Source organism: Copadichromis virginalis, linkage group LG1, assembly GCF_057382275.1.
Source record: "Copadichromis virginalis isolate Kocher_CV1m ecotype Utaka linkage group LG1, C_Virginalis_male_GT1.1, whole genome shotgun sequence".
Lineage (NCBI taxonomy): Eukaryota > Metazoa > Chordata > Actinopteri > Cichliformes > Cichlidae > Copadichromis > Copadichromis virginalis.
In genome coordinates, this window is record NC_140618.1 from 931,817 (window position 1) to 953,425 (window position 21,609).

General features: G+C 46.0%; 1 protein-coding gene across 2 annotated transcripts in view; it reads right to left on the reverse strand.

Moving 5' to 3' along the window:
- Positions 1-16,942: 16,942 nt before the first annotated feature.
- The window catches only part of znf536 (zinc finger protein 536), a 200,897-nt gene continuing 196,230 nt past the window's right edge, over positions 16,943-21,609 (reverse strand). For both annotated transcript variants that reach the window (XM_085464240.1, XM_085464316.1), the window contains one exon: positions 16,943-17,360. In XM_085464240.1, coding sequence (XP_085320366.1) covers positions 17,131-17,360 — 230 coding nt within the window. In that variant the 3' untranslated portion in view covers positions 16,943-17,130. The remainder of the gene's footprint in view (positions 17,361-21,609) is intronic.

Consider the following 21,609-nt stretch of genomic DNA (forward strand, 5'->3'; position numbering starts at 1 on the left):
CCGCTAATCCAATACATCCAACCATCCAACTGTTAATCTAATACAATACAGTCTGCCCCAGGGCAGCTGTGGCTACAACTGTAGCTTACCTCCACCAGTGTGTGAATGTGTGTGTGAATGGGTGGATGACTGGGTGTGTAAGCACTTTGGGGTCCCTAGGGGGGACTAGTAAAAGCGCTATACAAATACAGACCATTTACCATTTACCATCCACACGCTTATCCAATACTTCCAACATCCAGCTGCTTATCCAATATATCCTACCGCTAATCCAACTATCCAGTATATCCACCCATCCAACCGCTAATCTAATACAGCCAGCTGCAAATCCAATATATCCAATCGCCAATCCAATATATACACCCATCCAACCCGGGAATAAGGGGGAGTAAAATTTTTTGAGTAACAGGTATATTTTTTAATATTATGTAACCACAAAACCAACTGATCGTGATATTTAAATTCTTAGCAGTTTAGTGCAGGACAAACTCGTTGCCTTGTCGTTCTGTGGTGAATTTACAGTGAAGCTCTGTGTTGGGCTGGTGCACACCAGCTGTGGCTGTCATGGTCACATAAATTGTATCAGGACTGAATTTGAATTTAAGCTTATGATGCCTAGATTCATCCGCTGAATTCCACCTTCCTACCAACTGTATAGTGCTGTGTACAGAGCCAGTACAAACCAGTGTACTCTCAGTGTAGAGGGTGAAATCAGCTAAGATAACTACTGCTGAGTAGAGTGCTTACATTTCATTGTGTTCAGTGTGTAGATCTGCAGGTCAGCTGATCACGGCATGTACAAGAAGAGAATCTGTGTACATGCTGTATGTTGTTATTATATTATTATAGCAGAAGGTTTAATTCGTTTTGCACAGACGTACCTAGTACAAACGTCCTGCAAAGAGCTGCTTTTACTTACATTTCAAAGCTGGTATTTTTTAACTTGAGTAACGACGCTGAATCTCTACTACAACTTTTACTGCAGTACCTTTTAACAAAAGTATCTGTATTTCTGCTAAAGTAAAGGATGTTGGTGCTTTTGCCATCTCTAATTACAGTGAAAAAGTGTGTTTGGACAGTTTGAGTCCACTGACCAGGTTGTGGGTTAGAAGCTGGTTGTGATAATGGTGCAGGTTCGAGGAGCTGCCCTCTCCTGTTGTTCTGCTAAAAGAGTTAGCATTCTGTGCTAAGGTTAGCTGGCTAATTATGGCCCCAGATCAAAAGCGTTTTTTTTGTTTTCCCACAGTAATTTCTTCTGTCTGTGTGTGTTAGCTGTTTTCAAGCCTGCAAACATTGAGAGTTTCCTTAGTTCAATGTCTCTGCGTGTAAAACGTTAGGGAGCGCCTAAGCAGCAGTATTTTATACCCCGAGGTATTAACTATCTGTTTGTCATGCACAACCTCAGCCACAGCAGACGACGAATAAATCTCTCCGTCCGCGCCGCTGTTATTCCGCTTCACATTTGATCTCGGAGGATGTGGTCACAGACAATCAAAATCATAATTATGGATACAGTGCAGCGAGGAGGACGTTTTAAAAATGGTTCCGAGGTGACCAGCGTTCATCTATTTATTTTTATAGGGGTCTCAGCTCGAGCAACGAACTTGATTTATTTCTCTCTGCTTTTAAGGGTGCAAGACCCAGACATTCAGAAATGAAGTGGAACGCTGCTAAGAATTTCAAATGCACTTTTAATACATCCCCCTCATATTGACGTTTAGGTGGGAATCAGTCTTTTTTATTTCTGTCATTTCTAGCAGAAGCTGTGTGTGTGTGTGTGTGTGTGTGTGTGGCAACATTTATTTCCCCTCATCGTCTGCTGAAAGTGAGTGGGGAGGGTGGAAGTGTAATGGTAATCATTTTTTTGTGACTGCGCCCAGGGTCTGAAGTGGCTGTTGCAGAGGACTTTTAGATTGATCTTACAGCATGTGTATATATATACACACACACACACACACACACACACACACACACACACCCTGAAGAAGATATGCTATATGGATCGCATCCATCCCCCTCTGCTTGCCCTCCCTACATGCTGCCATTTGATTAATGATCCAAATATGTGAATAAAAATATCAAAACAACTCGTCAAACCCAGGGGTTCCAGAGACTAAACAGCTTAAGGACGAAAGTACAGAATAATGACACACACACACACATATATATGTGTATGAATATATTTTTTTTTACTGAACATTACATTTTGTGGCCTTGTTTTTAATTTCCATCTCAGATATTTATTTTTCCTCCCAAATGTAGGGTAATTATGAAGAAGAGCAACGGTTCAACACCACGTGTGACAGAGTGAGGAAGAGTAGTTGTTGTGGGCTTTGTTGGATTTAAAGTACGGGGCTTAGGTGCACCGTTTAAATGTTTTTATGTATGAGGAGCCCCCCGGTGAGCGCGCGGGTGCTTAATTCACAGTGGTGACGGTATCACCATGTCTTCTAACACAGCAGACCGCTAATTGACATTTTCATTAACAGCAAATTTATGTTCCTGTTTCTGTGTGTGATAATGACCATTTCCCGAGCAGTGCTATGGGCTCTGCTAATGGACATGGGATAAAGGCAGAAACTTGTTTAATTATGATGGGAGAAAGAGGCCACCCCACTCCGGGGAGGGCAAAGGAGAGACGTCGTACCCCGAACCATGAGAGTCAGAGAAGATCCAGGAAATGCAGGGACACAAACTCCTCTTCATCACATCAGCAGGGACTGACCATCAGGAATGTCATGGATTCTCCCAGGATCCACTGGTTGATAAATTCGCTGACTAACTGGATTAACATGAAATAGATGATTTGTTTTTGTGCACCTCGCGGGTTAAGGTTTCTCCCTGCAGCCACCTTTGCACATGAAGGAGAAGCTGCTGATCTTCAGTCAGACCAAAGTGTGTTGTATTTGTACCACCAGGTGTTAAAGTGGGATTTGGCAGGTGGGAGAACCCCAGCTTCCAGTGTAGCAGTGCAGCATGAAACAAAGAAATCACATTATCAGTCACATGACCAGCCTGCACAGCAGGCTGTGGTCAGCTGACCTGCTGCTGCTCTTCGCTTTACTGGTCTCTATGGATTTAGCCAGCAAAATTCAACAACATATAAGCAGATGTTACACGTGCTGTCCTAGCTGCTTTCCAACCCTACACACATGAAAACAGGCCAAACTAACCAGCGTGATGAGCTTCGGTTAAAACTAAAGGACTGCTACAGCTGATCCCACTATATATCACCATACTGCAAATAAATCGGTTTATCCTGCACTCAAATTTAAAATAACACAAAATCAGTATTTAATTGGTTTTTAAAGACCTTTCACAGAAAGGAATAAGAGGGTGACTTATTCCTTGCAGCAGCACGTCATGTATCCAGTAAAACAGTGGTGTCAAACCTATTTTACATGGCAAACCACTTTGATCTTACAGCCAGACCAGTGAAACACTCCTTTCTGTCAGTGTGAAGAAGTCACATGTTTATGGGATCAGAACGATGCCATTGTTACACACCGGCCCAAGGCCGGGGTGCAACACAACAAAAAAGTAAACCCTATACATAGTAACGACAAAATAAATCACACCGCGGCAGATTGACGAGGATTAGTTAATTTATTGACTGAACAGGTAGCGAGCTTCAGGGTGGGTGATGCCAAAACAACAAACAAAACACACTAGAAAGGAAAACAGAGCTAACTTACCTCCCACGATTCAAAACAAAACACAATCTCTAACCTGTCTCCCTACCCGAAACAGGAGAAAAGAGGGGAATAAAAGAAAACGGCTTCCCACTCCTACAGCTACCAGGCCCAGGTACAACCCTTTCTCAACATTTATATTGCAGCCCCGCGCAGTCACACGCCACGACGGTCCCCAGACACACAGCTCACGGGAAACCAGGAAGTCTTCTCGCCGGCCCAGTCCAACCCCTTTTGTAGCTGGCCTCGTTCCTTCCTCCACCTGGAAACTTGCAGAACAAGCGTCACTGAATACAAATACAAACAATAACAACACCGTACTGCAACAAATGACCCGGGTCATAACAGCCACCTTGAAATGAAACCGAAAAAAATATTGAAACCGAAATAAATGTACTGGGTAACCCAAATGTAGAAAAGAACTGCACTAGGGCTTTCACCACGGCCTTAGCCCTAAGCGATCGCAGGGGAATAGCTTCTGGAAACCGTGTGGCCGCACACATTATGGTAAGTACATACTGGTAACCCGCCTTAGTTTTCGGTAAAGGCCCTACACAGTCCACAATAACATGCTCGAAGGGCTCCCCTATTACAGGAATTGGATGTAACGGGGCGGGTGGAATGACCTGATTGGGCTTACCCGACACCTGGCACACATGGCAGGACTGACAATAACACGCCACATCAGACTTAAGCCCCGGCCAAAAAAAATAACGAAGCACTCGGTCATATGTTTTTTTAATCCCCAGGTGGCCCGACAGATGATGCTCATGGGCCAGACTCAAAACCTGGGGTCGGTACTCCGTCGGCACCACCACCTGAGTGACCACCTCACCCCCCAACCCACCCACCGGAGCCCAATTGCGTAACACAACCCCGTGGTCAACTTCATAAGATGCAGGACCAGGCAACGCCCCTGGCTGCAGGGCAGCAGCTCGACAGGCAGACAACGTATCATCAGCCTGTTGAGCCGCAATGAGCTGCTCCCTGTTTACCGCCAGGCACAAATCCTCCGACACCACACTAAAAACCTTCGCCGTCTCACCATCTACCCCCGGAACAGAACTATCATGCGGCTCAGAACCGTCCGGAAACATTTCGGATATGTCCACCACACCACCCAAGCGACGAGCTTGAGCATGAGTAACCACACATGCCGGAAAAACTGTGGAGTCGCCCAGCTCCGACGGGAATTGGCATAAACGATCCGAAGTAGGACACCCAGTAACTTCCGGAGTAGCCGGAAACACTTTTCCCCCGGCCAAGTCATTTCCCAGAATAAGATCAATGCCCTCAATTGGCAGCTGATCTCGAACCCCCACCCGCACAGCGCCCGATACGAAGGACGAGGTCAAAGTAACCGTATGGAGTGGCATGCGTAAAATACTCATCTCGATTCCCCACACCAGCAAATCAGAACCACAGTACGACTGCTGAGAAAAAGGCACGACTCCACGCCGCGCCACAGAATGCTTCGCCCCCGTATCCCTCAAGATGGTGATCGGAACCCGGTCCCCCGCATCACCAGACAATGATAAAAACCCCGTCGAAACAAATGGTCGAAACACCTCATCTATCCCCCGCGGAACGACGCCAACCGGCATTAAGCTAGGGCGGGGTACCGCAGAACAACACTGCACGGCCCCCCCCCGGGCGAAATGTTGGTCCGCGCCACCTCCCTCGCCCTCAGCACGGGACAAGAAGCAACGAGATGACCGAGCTCATGACAATAAAAACATCGGCGGTCCCCAGCGGCCACTGTAGGGCTACGCCGCGAGAGCGGGGGAGAACGGCCCCCCCCCACCTCAGGCAAAACTCTAGAACCCCGACGTAACGGATGGGGAAAACCCCTCTTGTGTGTCAAAGCAAACTCATCTGCCAGAACCGCCGCTTTCGCGAGGGAAACGACCTTTTGTTCGTTCAAATAAACAACCACCCACTCTGGCAGACACCCTTAGAAATCCTCCAATAACATTAATTCCCTCAACTGTGCAAACTCCTTAACCTCACTAGCCTGGCACCACCGATCAAAGAGCAAACCCTTCTCACGCGCAAACTCCACATAAGTCTGATCCCCCCCCCTCACACACTGCCGAAACTTCTGGCGGTACGCTTCAGGCACAAACTCAAAAGCACGCAATACGGCAGCCTTAACCACACCATAATCTAAGCTCTCAGATGCCGACAGGCTAGCCCATACCTCCTGAGCCCTACCCACCAACCGACACTGCAACAGCAAAACCCAGACCTCCTCCGGCCACTTTAACGCGGCAGCCACACGCTCAAAAGCAGGAAAAAACGACTCCACCTCCGACTCACAAAAGGGCGGCACCAATTTAATGTGCCTCCCAATATCAAAATCCCGACGGAGAGCCGGGGCGGGACCAGGCGCCGGCGGCGCAGGGAGCGCAGAGGGCGCAGGCGTGGGCGGCGTAGAGTCAGGGACACATGGCGGAGGCCCGCGCTCCAACTCCAACGCCCTCACCCTCAGATGCATCGCTTCCACCTCCAACCGGTGACTACTCAACTCCACCTCCTTGATGCGGAGCAACAGCTGGAGCTCCTCCGCCGACGTCCCCACCACCGGAGCAGGAGGAGCCACAGAGGGGGCGGCCACAGGAGGAACAGCGGAAAAAACAGGCAACGGAGCCAACGGCTCCATAGCCGCCCCGCCCGTCCCACCGACAAGCGGCACGCTCGCCAACAAACCCCGCTCGCTCAAAGCCACCGCGACAAGCTGTCGCAAATCATCCTTCTTCACCCCCCGCCGGCGCACGCATATCAAAACGGCCCGCAATAAGCAGCAAATCCTCCCTCCGACACCGACTCAACTGCTACAAAGAAGGAGCCTCAGCAAACTTATCCACATCAAACTCCATCCGCGGCCAACCACACAAACAACCCCCAAAAATACAAAAAACAACCCCACACACCCACACGAACCCCACCACACACAAACGACCCCGAAATCCCTCAAACGAACGAGCCCCCATTTATGTTACACACCGGCCCAAGGCCGGGGTGCAACACAACAAAAAAGTAAACCCTATACATAGTAACGACAAAATAAATCACACCGCGGCAGATTGACGAGGATTAGTTAATTTATTGACTGAACAGGTAGCGAGCTTCAGGGTGGGCGATGCCAAAACAACAAACAAAACACACTAGAAAGGAAAACAGAGCTAACTTACCTCCCACGGTTCAAAACAAAACACAATCTCTAACCTGTCTCCCTACCCGAAACAGGAGAAAAGAGGGGAATAAAAGAAAACGGCTTCCCACTCCTACAGCTACCAGGCCCAGGTACAACCCTTTCTCAACATTTATATTGCAGCCCCGCGCAGTCACACGCCACGACGGTCCCCAGACACACAGCTCACGGGAAACCAGGAAGTCTTCTCGCCGGCCCAGTCCAACCCCTTTTGTAGCTGGCCTCGTTCCTTCCTCCACCAATGGGTGGCCTCCACCTGGAAACTTGCAGAACAAGCGTCACTGAATACAAATACAAACAATAACAACACCGTACTGCAACAAATGACCCGGGTCATAACAGCCACCTTGAAATGAAACCGAAAAAAATATTGAAACCGAAATAAATGTACTGGGAAAAAAAAAATGATAGTAAATGGCCTGCATTTGTATAGCGCTTTTCTAGTCCTTAAGGACCCCAAAGCGCTTTACACTACATTCAGTCATTCACCCATTCACACACACATTCACACACTGGTGATGGCAAGCTACATTGTAGCCACAGCTGCCCTGGGGCGCACTGACAGAGGCGAGGCTGCCGGACACTGGCGCCACCGGGCCCTCTGACCACCACCAGTAGGCAAACACGGGGTTAGTATCTTGCCCAAGGATATTTGGCATGCAGCCAGGAGGCAGCCTGGGATCGAACCACCGACCTTCTGATGAGTGGCTGACCTGCTCTGCTACCTGAGCTACAGCCACCCCATAGTGAAAAACAATTAATTGAAACTGTAATTTTTGTTTTTGCTTACAATTTTTTTTTTTCGGTTTCAATATTTTTTTCGGTTTCATTTCAAGGTGGCATCGTTCTGATCCCATACATTTTTAACTGTTTTTCTGCATGCTAAAGAAAAAGCTGCTGTGACAAAGAAGGAAATCTATCAGCACGGCTCTTTGGACTTAAAAATGTAAGACATAAATGTCTAAACCTGGAACATGAAGACAAGGAACGCAGACAGATGGAAAACAGACACCATGTATGGGGACACAGCTGGGACAAACTGACATAACGATGAAGGGGAAGCAAAACTAAAAACAGTGAACTTGGGATTAGACACTGTCAAAATAAAACAGGAAACAACTAAGATGCAGACTAAGACACACGGTAGGCCCAGAGACCGGAGGACAGAAGCTGACATGGACGAGACGGATTGAGGAGGCAGAAGAATGAAACACTAGGAGAAGAACATGGGGACAGTTAAGGGAGACACAGAGACATGAGTAAGACTCGGAACGAGGGACACGGAGAGAGCGAGACAAGACGGGGTAGGGAGAACATACATGGATGGACATGACCGACAGGGAAGACATGGAATGAAACACAGGGAGATAACTGGGGACTCTGAGTAAACTCAAAGACCGTGTGAATAATACAGAGTCAGAAGTCCAAAAATAAACTCCACCATGACACGAAGCTCATTAGCCAGACTGTCCTGTTTTTTGGTGTTGTTGGTGGGTTTTTTTTTAACTGTAGTCATAAAAAAACAGAAACGTCTGTTTTTCACTAAGTTACAGAGGTTTCATTAGAGACAAAGATCAGTATTTTGCAATTTGTGGAAGTTAAAATTTTTGGGGTATTGGATAGCAGAAGTTGGTTTCTTGTCAGAGGTCATTTTGGGGGGAAAACAGCAGTTGACATCACTATGTAATGTAGCAAGTGAATGATACAGAAAATAGATATTTTTGATGGGTAACTGGTCTCGAAGCACACTAGAGCTGTGCAGGAAGTGTGATTTTTTTTTTTTTTATTGTGGTGAAAGCAGAGTAAGAAAAGACTTCACTACAATGCTTTTAAACGTGAAGCATCGTTTTGGTCTTCTTTTGCTATTCAGTGAATTTTGGTCGTGGTAAACTTGCAGTTTCAGGATCTGTGAGGTGTCAGCTTTCAGCACCCGATTACATGTCTGTATAGGTGCACCGATCCCCCTTTTCTTTATTTTCTAGTTTTGCACTCCCAACTGTTAAGGATGTGTCTAAGGCCATGTCCACACTAATACTTTTTTTTTTTTTGAAAACTCATGTTTTTCTCTCCATTTTGGCCTCCTGTCCACACTGAGATGGCGTTTTCAGTCAAGGAAAATGGAGCGTTTTGAAAACATTCTCCAAAGTGAAAAGTTGATTCTGTTCATCTGGATGTAGCTTTTTGTGGGAGAAACGTTTCGTCACTCATCCAAGTGACTTCTTCAGTCTCAGATGACTGCAGGTTTCCAATCTTATAAACGGTACATTTGACTGAAACCAGCCCACTGAAGGAACAATGGCCTGGGAGGTCAGTTCCTTGTCATTAATATGCAAATTCTCATGACCATTGATCAACAACCACTGATCAAAGACCACTGATCAATGGCCATGAGTACCATTCACAGAGAGTTGGGGAATGGCTGCAATCACAGCATTGTAAGATGGTGACAGATGTACCCTTAGGCCCCCTCCTCGATTCAGAGATGGTCTTTCCCTTTTCACGTAAATGGCCCCCGTTGACTCCGCCCTCAAACCAGCGTTCCTCCCTGTCCAGGATGTGTACATCCTCATCACTGAAAGAGTGTCCACTGGTCTGTAGGTAAACAGACTGCAGAGTCCTGGCCTGACGAGGTAGCTCTTCTGTGTTGTAGCCAGAGGTTGTTTGGTTTCCTCGATGTATAAATCCTGGCAATCCTCCTGCACTTAACAGCGTACACTATGTTACTCTGTTTGTGTCGGGGGACCCGATCCTTGGGGTGGACAACTTTTGGCGCAGCGTGTTTTGGGGTTTAAAAGCCACAGAGACCTGGTGTTGAGAAAAAATGCGTCTCAGCTGTTCCGATACTCCTGACACTACAGGTTTTCGCTTGGGCAGCGGTTGTCCTTCTCTCCTGGATTGGCTGGAGCTTTCTTTAGGAGCCTTCCCAGCTTTGACAAAAGTCCAGCTGGGATAACCACATCTACTCAGGGCCTTCTTGATGTTCTTCTGCCTCCCTGTCCGCTGTGTCAGTGGGGATGGTGTTCGCTCTGTGTTGTAGCGTCCTGATGACGCCCAGTTTGTGCTCCAGTGGATGATGAGAGTCAAACCTTAGATACTGATCTGTATGTGTAGGTTTCCGGTACACGTCAGCTTTTAGATGTCCCCCATTACTGATGGAAATTTCACAGTCTAAGAAGGCTAACCTGCCACTTTTCATATCCTCCCTGGTGAATTTGATGTGTCGGTCCACCGAGTTAATGTAATCCGTGAAATGTGGAACGTCCTGAGATTTGATTTTCACCCAGGTGTCATCCACATAGCTGAACCAATGACTTGGTGGTGTTCCAGGGTAGGATAGCAAAGCCCTCTTTTCCACTTCTTCCATGTACAAATTGGCCACAATGGGTGAAACTTTAATTTCTGCCTGTTTTATATTGTCTGTTTTACCCTTTTATTATTTGTTATCTTATGTGCAGCACTTTGTGATTCTGTCTAGAAAGGTGCTATATAACTAACATTTTATTAATTTATTATTTAAAGAATAAAACAAGCTGAGAAAATGTGACTCCACATGTTGGTCCAGTCATGGTGGCAGAAAGCGCAGCAGCAGCAAGTGGTTGGGTTTAGGTGCCACGTCTGATAAATTTGGTACGAATAGCATTTTTTTTATGGAAATGATAAAATAACTGAGGCTATACATATATTTAAGATGCTGTTGGCCATGAACAGGCGGGTTCAGCTGTTCTGTGCACAGAAGCCCAAAGGCAGCATCATCCGTCTGGTAGAGCGCTGGTTTCATTCAGGATTGTGAGTCGCACAGGAAGTAGAGCTACAGTTGTGTTCAGTCCAGCTGTGGCGTCAGCACGGGAAAGACCTCCTGCAGAACATCTCATCATCTTCTCTAACTGCACTGCTACGGTAACCAGGAAAACTGAAAGCGTCAGCTGTCCGCTGGCACGTGCTGCTGTCTGCACGGAGGTCAGACAAAGCCGTTTGAGTTGAGTTTCTTCACTCTGTGCCCGGGTCCCTCTGTGATGTATTTTAAACGTCTCGCTGTTTAAGCATTTCTTAATGACAGGTGAGCTTTCACAGCTTCTGCAGGTGAATCTTTGCGTCAGTTCGATGTGGCAGAAATTGTGCTGCCTGTTTTTTATCATCAGTGACTTTAATTACTGGCATGCTGTATGCAGCCTAAAGCTTTTTGCTGTGTTATTTTTAGCTTATTACTGCCAGTGTGGTCGTATGCTGCACATTTATCATGTCACATGCATAGCAGGAGGTAAACAGGCTGATCGTGTGTTCAGCATTTCCTTAGAATATTAAACTTCAGGTGTCCTCTGATCACCTACATTCATTTTATTTGAACGTCACCAGTGAACATGGATGCAAAGGCTGTCCTCAGAGGCCTCCTGGTCATGTGAGAAACTAGAGTTTGGTTTGTGCCTGGAGCAGAGTGGCAGGTTTCCTCAGACGGAGAGACTCGAGGATCAAAAACAAAGACACAGGTCAGCTGTGACAAAATTATCCTCTTCTCCCTATTTTTGTCTGAGAGAAAAAAGAAAGTAAATTATTATTATTATAATAATAATAATTATTATTATTATTACTATTATTGTTGCCCTGTCAGCTCATGTTTGAAAACACAGATATGTCTGTTAATGTTGTTATCTCTGTTTATGGACAGATGACTTAAACCTCTGTCCGTAAACACCAAAAAATAAATTTATTATCCTTCTTTGCAGGCTACATATCCATCATGTAACACAAAGTAATCGATTACAAGCAATGTTAGCATCACCTGCTTACAGATGTGCATGGCATCACATTCCAGTTCTGCTGCACTAAAAATAGGGGTGGCCATGTTCATGTAATGTCACTGTTAGTTTTGAGGTCAGCTACCAAATATAATAGATATAAACTGTAAGGATCACCCTGGAAGTTCCATCCAGGCTGATTAAGGCGGGAACAGATGTGCATCATAGTAAGCTTTGTAATGACGCCGATCTGAGACATGCTGTTAGTATTAAGGTGTGTCTCACGTGTCGATGTTGGTTCATGAACTCTGAAGGTTTTTGTGCTTTTTTTTTGTTGTTGCTGTTGCCAAATTTCATATGTGAGACGTAAATATTTATTAATATATATACTAAGATAAATGCCAGGAAATAAGGAAAAAAACACCATGTGGACCACAGCGAAAGTGATGCTTTTTGCCACCAGTTGAAGGTTTCATGGACTCGCTGACAAAACTCCTTCCTTTAGACAGACCACCGAGAGCCACGCTGGGACTGGGTGTCCTCTGCTGGGATGATTTCACTGCATGAAGTGGCGTCTGAGGAGGCGGTCCTTGTTTGCTCTTGTCTCAGCTCTAATGAGAAAACGGATATTAGAAATTAGCGTAATCCTGAAGACGAGGATGGAAAAATGTTCTTCTCTTTATTGTTGTCTTGTGGAGGCATCAGCCACCCCCACACATTCATCTCACTTTATAAGAATAAGCCAGTTTGATGCCATGCACCTTACTCGTGTAGCCACAATTATCCATAAATTAATAAAACCTGACTGGTTATTACTCGGAGACAGGGGGAGAGGGAGGGGGGATATGAAGGGCTGTACAGTGAACAATCTCCGCATAATTAACAGGAAGATAAACAAAACATAAATTTGGATATTGCATTTATTTGGACTACCACTCAAATATGCGTGAACCACGTTATTTTAATTAAAAGATAAATCTATGTGACATGCTGCTTCCCAGTTAATTATTCAGTGCTGTACAATAAAAACAAAACCCATTAAATATGCCACGCACTCTATTTCTCCATTAACAGTAAAAAGCACTCATCCTGGGGACAACATTTCAAATTCAGCTGCTGCGTGGCTTTTCCCCTTTTTTTTGTACTTTCATTGCAGGTATTTTTACGTCTCCTCTGACTTTGCATCAGCCAAATGTTTGACACGTTGATTTTTTAAATTTTTATAGCTCTCAGTTACAGCCGCCAGTCTGTGAGGCCAAAGAAACAAACCTGGGCTCAACAGATCAAAGACTCTTGGGAGAAGCCGGGTTATCCTCAGCCGCGATGAGCTCGGTGTAAACAGCGCTACTGGACTGAGAACAGGAAGTAGCAGTAGCAGCAGTCTGAGGCTGTGGTGGGACTCTGGAGAGACAGCTGAATGCCGGTCGGCCAAGGTGCGCTGAAATAGATGTTTTTCCAGTCAACCAATAGCAGCGCGGCTTCAGGGTTCGAAATGTTGCTGCGCTGACTGGTTTTCCCAGCATTTTCTAGCAAACATGCCGCTTTGGGGCTAATGTAGGGACACCCCAGAAAACTGATAGGAGATCTGCAGGGCTAACCCACACGGGACAATGAATGCTTTGCCCACAGAAATCCCTGCTGGAATTTCCAAAAGGGCAAAACTGCAGTCAGCTGTGTGGGCATACACGGCCACCTGCTGTGGGTCCACACGGGCATGTTTGCTGGGTTTGGTCTGCTTCAGCACACTTCAGGTGTATTTGACAGAAATCAGTGCTTCTTTCTTAATTCGGTGTTAGGAGGACAGGGACTTTCATCTGGTGGCTAACATTTAATCAATGAGAAGCCCTGATGGTGAATTTGATGCAGCCGCTTCACTTTTCCTACATGTTTTTACCCACACGACAGTGGGCGGGGGCTTTTCGGTGAGGTGTTACCGCATTGGTTCTCTGACGTTTCCTGGCAGCTTTCACTTTAGAACCGGTGGTTAACCCCTATAACATCAGGGAGCTGTTGTAGGGGTTAACCTACAACAGCATCTACTGCACTGTTAAATAACGGCGCAGCATATTTTAAAGGCCTCATGCACTTGAATGTTTGCTGGAGTTGTTGTAGTTTTTATGAAAAACTATTTTTTTTATTTAATTACATTTATTTATGTTTCTGGATTTTATGATGCAGAAAGAATAAACACAGGACTGTCTGCGGTCGGCACGATAACATCAGTAAACCCTTCGGTTCATTTTCCCTCAAAACTCCACGTGCGTCGTGTTGCTATTCCCCAGCAGGGGCCGCCTCCACATCAGCATGTGTGTTCCCTCTTTAACATAACGGCCCAAAGCGTACCCCTCCAGCCGGTTGCAGCAGAAGTCTGCCCCCTCCCTGAGCTTGGTTCTCCTGATGGTTTCTTACAGAGAGGTTTTTCTTCCCGCTGTCGCCAAATGCTTATTCATTGAGGGTCTGTCTGATTGTTGGGATTTCCTTTCAACATAAGGCGCCTTCAGGCTTTTATATAAATAAAAATAAACTGAACTGAATTTGATAGACATGGAGGGGCCTACACTGAGCTCTCCACGCTGACCTGAAGCTGGTCTTGACGGGGCTTTGTTATAATCAGTCAATGGAGGTGACCGTGGTTGCACCAACCAAATTTCAGACTGTCCTTGCTACACTCTGGCCTAACCCTGCTGGACCTGTGTGAGCCTGCAACAGTACCACTACGTCAGGATTTCTAGTTTATCAGCCAATCCCACCAAGCGTTTCCATCTTCGTTTGTGTTTTGACTTTAGTCATGAACACAAGGTGGTAAACTTTGCCTGAAGGAAAAGCATCAGTGTGCCTCAGTATAGCCTCAAAGAGATGCTTTCGGGGTCGTAGCCTGGCTTTTAGTGTTCTCTGCACCACCTCTCCCAGCTATTTTTGGTTCCCCTGGGTTTCCTACATGCGTCCCTGTTGGGACATTAAAGCCTTTATTTGTACTGCTCCTGTGATTTCACATGTAATGAGTGAGTCAATAAGAGCCAGCACTTACAAGCAAACGGCATTCTCAGGTCATATTTCTGCTTCTTAGGGTCCATTTTAAGACTCGTCGCTTTGATTTGAGCGAAGCATTCGAGCGCTTCAGGTGTGTGCAGTCATTCCACAGTCAGAACGCTTCTTCATCTCCTTTAGCGGTGTGATTGATCTGAAGGGAAGGGATCCAAACTGAGAGGACGTGATTCCCAGAGGTAGAGGTTTTATTGCAGAAAAAACATCAGATAAATCTCACGGCTTCAAAGTACATCAGAACATCTAGAACGCAGGAAGAGTAAACAGACAAATGTTTGATACACCTCTTTAATGAGTTTCATCTTCTCTCTGACAGATGTGCAAGAATAAATATCTGTTTCTTAAATGCAGACATATCTACTGTGAGTATAAGCTCATAGTTTGCAACAAACCCCCTCTCCTCACATCGCCTCCTCTGGGCTAAAGAGCTCTTCTTCCTTCAGGAACGTGGACACTACAGAGCTGCGGGGGATATAATGGGTTCATCTTTTTTCTCCTCTAGCACCGGCGATTATAAGTGAGCACAACTGCATGTGCTACTTAAATAAGAAGCTTGACAGAGATGAAACAGCACGGGGACAATGGAATGGATTATTTTAGGATTACAGCTGAGGGGAAAATGGCGTATCTTTCTCAGGCGTGGACAAAGAGTATAAGTCACAGAGGGATGACAACAAATGGCATTTTCCAGTGTCTGAAACCAGAAATGATTGCCTCATCTGAACATGATGAAAATGTTCCGATTCGCAAAAAGCCCGAGAACTCCAGCCAGAAACTGGAATGTGAACTCTTTACAAACGTCTTTTCCCCTGCTGACTTTATGTTAATATAAATGTGTATAGATATAAATGTTTAGCACATACACGTGTACAAAGCTACAGCCACCAAGGACAGAGTAATGTACGGAAACCTAAAGCTCAGACTACATCACGGGAACGTTACGTGGCTCTCGGTTGGAGGGCAGTGACGGCTGACGTCCTGCTCGATAACAACAAAAGAAGAAGAACTAAGACTTTCTGCCGGGCCGAGGAGGCGGAGTTACACCTGCATCACATCAGTGTTCAACTTCTGTCACATCCTTTTTCTCTCTCCTGCTTCATCACACACACTGTGTGTCTGCATGTGTGTGTCTGCATGTGTGTGCCACACTGTAAACCTATCTTCATTCCTGGCGACACAGATCACCTGTAACATGAATCGGTTTATGGTCGGGCCTACAGACCAGTGAGCAACCACTGGCTGTGAGGGAAACGTGCTCGCAGTCATAAGCGTGAAACTTGTATGGTGCTGTGATAAAAACCCTTCGCAGCACAGATGACGCCGACATGACTGCGAAGACTCACAAATTCCTCGCCGGGTGGAAATGACACTGTGAAAACTGAGAACTGCAAACGGAGAGCAATGACCTTCAAAGGTGCCGCGGCGAGGCACAACTTGGCGCCGCACTTTGTGATCAGCACAATAAGATCAGCGAACGCTTCAGTTCCTTTTCCCTCAAAGCTCGTTTTGGGAGTCATGTGACTGAGTTTGAATGAATGTAATGTCCTGTGTGTGTGTGTGTAGTGTAAACACCATGGGCACTAGGACCCTGGGGTTGAGCCCTCCACACCGTGTGTGTGTGCGTGTGTGTTTGGGAGATACTGATTGTGTAAAAGTCCCGATCATTTCTCTTTATCAGAAAAACATTAAGAACCCAAAGCCGCCGCCGTGACAGCGAGCGCCACGCTTTCCTTCTCCTCCTCGGCCGACAGTCACCGACAGCTGCCGGCACAGTGAAGAACAACAAAGGCTAATTTCCTGTTTTACTCGTAAAAAAATGAAAGAATGACGTTTGACTTCACGACGTCAGCTTTCCCCTCTAAGGACTCATATCCAGAGACACAGTGAGACCCGTTCAAACAGAGTGACGGCTTGGAGAACAATCCTAATCAGAGACATAACCATTATCTCAGACCCCCAGCACTGATCAGAGTCCAAAACTGAAACTGTCATGAGTCTTGGTCCTTCGCTGGTGTGGTAAGGTGACCTCCAGCCTTGATGTTGGCTAATGGATGCTGTAAATAAGCCGCTGATTGATTTGTGTTGTGTTTGAGGGAGAGTGAAGGGAAGGATGCAGAAGTGTGTGTGTGGGAGGGGCTCAGGTCAACTGATGGGATCCCTCGGCGTAGCGTCCAGCGTCCGGTTACCTCTGAATTATTTCCTCTGCGATGACAGCAGCAGTCAGGCTGGTACCAATGCCCCCCCCCCCCCCCACGCACACGCCATCATCCCCATTATCGGTTGGCGTGTTGCGTTCTGCTCTGGGTGTCCTCCTCCACTACAGGAAGTGTGTTTTTACAGGAAGTGTGTTCACTGCTGATTAATCGTGTTTTCCTAGTAAGTGTTCACAGGCGTCTAATAACACACACGGTTACTTTGTGCAGACCGGTCTGTCTGTAGAGCGCCGTCACTCCCGCTCATGTGTCACACGGTCCACTCCCGTCATAGAGTTGTTCGATGTGACATCATCAGAGCTGTTCTCCGGGGCGTCACGGTCAGGGCGGGAACGTTTGAAGCGTCTGTCGGGGTAGCGGCTGTTGTCAAAGGGCATGCGGTGCACGCATAGGACGTGAGTCTTCAGGTTGCCCTTCTGCGAGGCGCTGTAGGGGCAGTAACTGCACCTGAACGGTCTGCGGCCTGCAACGACAACAAACACCAGAAACTCTTTAATCTCAAACAGGAAGTCATTGTAAGACCGACCCCATCCACAGTCTGGGGTCAGTCAGCCTGTGGGCGGGGCCTGTAGCTCAGGAGGTCGAGAATCTGCTAATCTGAAGGTGTGTTGGTTTGATTCCTGGCTGCTCCAGTCTGCATGCCAAAGCATCCTTGGGTGAGATACACAACCCTGAGATTGTCTGTGATGCATCTGTGTGAGTGTGGATGTTAGATAGCAAACACTGTGTGTGCGTACGCGCACTTATACGTCTTTGTGAGGACCAAAATTTCGACTGCGTCTTCGGTGCCCTGTGGACGTCGAAAGTTCAGACTGTATTAAAAGTCTGAGGTTTGGAGGGAGGAAGCAGGGGGCAGGGCTGTAGACAAAGACAAGAAAAGTGATTTTCACATTCACACCACCCCACCAGCACCTCCTTATTGAAACAAATCTGCCCTTAAAACATTACCCAACACAGTCGGCGAGCTCCCACAAATTCATCTGAAGTAAACTTTTGCAGCTCCTCAAGTCAATATGCATCTTCGGAAGAGGCCGCTTACGTCTGGCAGCCCGAACACAATAGCAAGGCGAACACGGCAAAGGATTTTTCTCCATCTCCCCTCCTCACACCAGCCCAGCACAAAATGTTCTCCCAAGATTGAATCTGATCATCACTGCAGCAAACACAATGGCCCTTAATAGCAGCGGCCGTTTGTTTGAGGGATGCCGATTACACCGCCATCATAACCCACTTCACTTAGCTCACTCACTCACAGACGGAGAGGGAGGGGGAGGAAGACGGGAGAGACGTGGAGCCTCTGCAGCACTTTAGAATATTAATAACGGTACATTTGCTGTTACTCTCGTTTTCTTTTTTTCTTTATCTCTTATTCAATTTGAGTTGCTCTAAATCAAATTAACATATGGGGTTTAAAAGAGGCGCCGGGATAGGTGCAGGGAATATCAATAGGTAAAAGGCCAGGATTAAAAGGAAACCATCTATTTGAAGCACACACTCCACTCCACGTAGACTCGCGCACACACAGGCTCGATGTGAGGACACAACGAGCCAGTGCGAGACTTTGTGTTTGGCAATCTGACGCAGGTTTTGGAGGCTCGCCGGCTTTCTGATATTACATTGTTTGCTTCAGAGCCAGACAAAGGGGATTGCTACAAGTTTGGAGGCTTTGGATGTTCCAGTTGTCTGAATTTCCAGATAAGCTCGTCGGCGGCACACAATGAAGGCCCCCTTTATTCATGTGCGGTTTAATTTCACACTCTCTTACATTACGTTAAGTCCGAGAGGCAGAGTATCTCATCCCATTTTACACTTAGGGAGAGCGAAATATGCCCCCAAACAACTCAACCCTTTTCTCCCGTCTCCCCGCTTATTTACCGTTAGTCCTCGTGGACTTGAAATAAAAACAGATCGAGCCGGTTTATCTGCAGGGAGAGAGAGAGGGCTGAACTGGGAAAGTTTGGATGTAGAAACTTAAGTTAGTGTCCAGATTGAAATTGACTTCTGCACAATGACACACACTCACACACACACACCAGATAGTTTAAAAATTAAACAGAGGCTGCTCTCCCTGCACACACACGCACACACGAATACTTGTTTTCCTGACTTGGTGAGGACATCTTATGGACACGATGCTTTCCTTAACCATGACCTTAATGTGACGCTGACACCAAAACCACATTTTTAGTCTCAAACACGCCTTCAAACTTGTGGGGACGGGCTGTTGGTCCCCAAAAAGATGTATGAACATGGTGCATACACTCGCACACACTGGCATTCAACAGTCTGCATGCTCGGCTAGCGTGCAGACCCACAGATGCCGTTATTAATCCACGTCCTGGGCTCTGATCTGAGGGTTCGGTCATCACCAGTCGGATGTCGGGTTCCATTTTCAACTCTAAAACCTGGGTCCGATGTACGTGAGTGATCGAGCTCACCAACCCTCCAAACATTGGTGCTGTTCAGTTAAATGTCTTTGTTTCTAGCAGAGCCGTCTGTTTTTATTGTGTTGGAAATCCTTCAGTCACAGGTTTGTCATCTTTAGAGCTAACGTCCTACTACATTCAGCTACATTGTCTTTTCCTGGTTTCCTGGAAGTCAAACTTTGGATGCAAAGACCTGGGTTAATGACGTCAGAAATAACAAGCGGACTCAGTTCTGGGATGTTTTGTGTTTGTTTCTCTCATCAGCTGCTAATGCATTGACGTGTCACTCGATTGACAGATTCGTGAGGACACACACACTGTGAGACTCCCACACTGAGCTCAAATCACACCATGAATCAGGTGAACTAAATAGAGAAATGAGTTCTTCCTAAGAGTCACATAATGAAACTTGCACCTACTTCAGCTGCACTTGTCAAATCAAATCAAATCACTTTTATTGTCACATCACATGTCACATCACATGTGCAGGTACATTGGTACAGCACATGTGAGTGAAATTCTTGTGTGCGAGCTTCACAAGCAACAGAGTTGTGCAAAATACAATAATGTAAACAAGCAAAATACAAGAATGGCTACATCTGAAACTAATAAATATATGTACAATATATAATAGTATATGCATGTGTGAATGTGAATTGTGTGAATGCTTCTGATCGCTGATCATTATCGGATCCTGTGCCCTCAGATGAAGGTGATTTTTCTAGAACACAAACACAGTTTACCTTTTTATATTTTCAGCAACAACTAGTCCCCTCCTCCTCTTTGACATTCCTGTTTAAGAATCTTCAGCTGTAAAACATCATTTACAGAAATCATTCAGGTCTCAAAAAGAGAATCTGATAAGGTTTGAAGAGCAGGTGGGTGGGGCATCTACCATCTCTCTGTGACATCACACGGATCCCTGGGTAGAAAAAACTACGATAAACAGCCTGAGCTTGTGCACACACACGGAACTCATTATTAGGAACAGTCATGTAACAGGAAATGAGGAGGGAACGGGTCCTCTTTAATTTGTGGGGACCCTGTTTGTGTTTAGTTTGCGTCACCTTCTGTCTCTCACATGTTCCCATCTGTCTGTTTATTCCTTCTTTTGTGTCGACAAAATCCTTCAAGAGTGGGAAATTTAAGGCTAAAGAGACGCAGAGTAATAATGAGGGAGGAACAGAAAAGAGGAGAGAGACGGTGTTCTTGTTTTCATTAGTGTGGCATTATCTCAGCCTGTTAATTAACCCCCCAAGGCCCTCTGCAAGGAGATCAGAGGGAGAGGAAAGGAGGGCAGCACGAGGGAGTGTGGGGGGGGGTGTCTGTGTGTGTGTGGGAGTGTGTGGACGGGTATTAACATCCTCATGGGGACCAAAAATTGGTAGTTTACTATACTTGTGGGGACCAACAGTCACTTATGAGTAGGGCTGGGTATCGTCACTAGGGATGGGTATTGATAAGATTTTAACGATTCCGATTCCATTTTCGATTCTTTATCGATTCTTTTTTTTTTTTTTTTTTAAAAAGGAGGACACTAAGGTCGATTAGCTTAGAACTTTGTTTTATATCTTCTCTTTGAACAAGATAGAAATTTAGGAGTAACATGGCCTTGCAAACCCAACAATGACATCTTAAGAGATCCACAGCCTATGGCTCTTCAATGGGGTGTCACAGGGTCCCCAGGAAAAAAAATTGTAAATGTAAAATAATAAAATAAATATTCTTCTGTAGCAATAACAAAGTATAACATAAATTGTTCTGTGGCAATTACACAAGAATATCCAGTAATGTCCCTGCCTACAATTAAACACATTCACTTACCAAAAATCGGGGGCATCTGCTGTGGCAAATGGGTTCAAGCCTTTTACCACAAACTTAGACACTGCTCGGTGACATTAGTCTATCCTGGCCTGAAAGGAGACGCTACGGGTAGACTGCAGCGAGAACTGCCAGCATCTGAGCCAGACTCTGTCTGTCTCTCTCATCACGGTCACCTATAGGTGACCATGATGAGAGAGACAGACAGAGTACATGTACATGTACAGTAATGGCAGGTCTTGTAATAAGGCAGATTGCGCTAACATAATATGCACTGTTAGTTGATTATTTACCTGCCGCATTAACGGGAGAGGACGTGCAAACGTTAGCGCTGCTGCTGGGTTGAGATTCACGAGTCCGGAGCGGAATTAAAAACGCGTGTCATCGTGTGTTTTGTGAGCAAATGCTTTTGCATATTCGTAGTGTTTCCTCCCTTAAATGAAATATCTACTTTGCAAGTTGCCC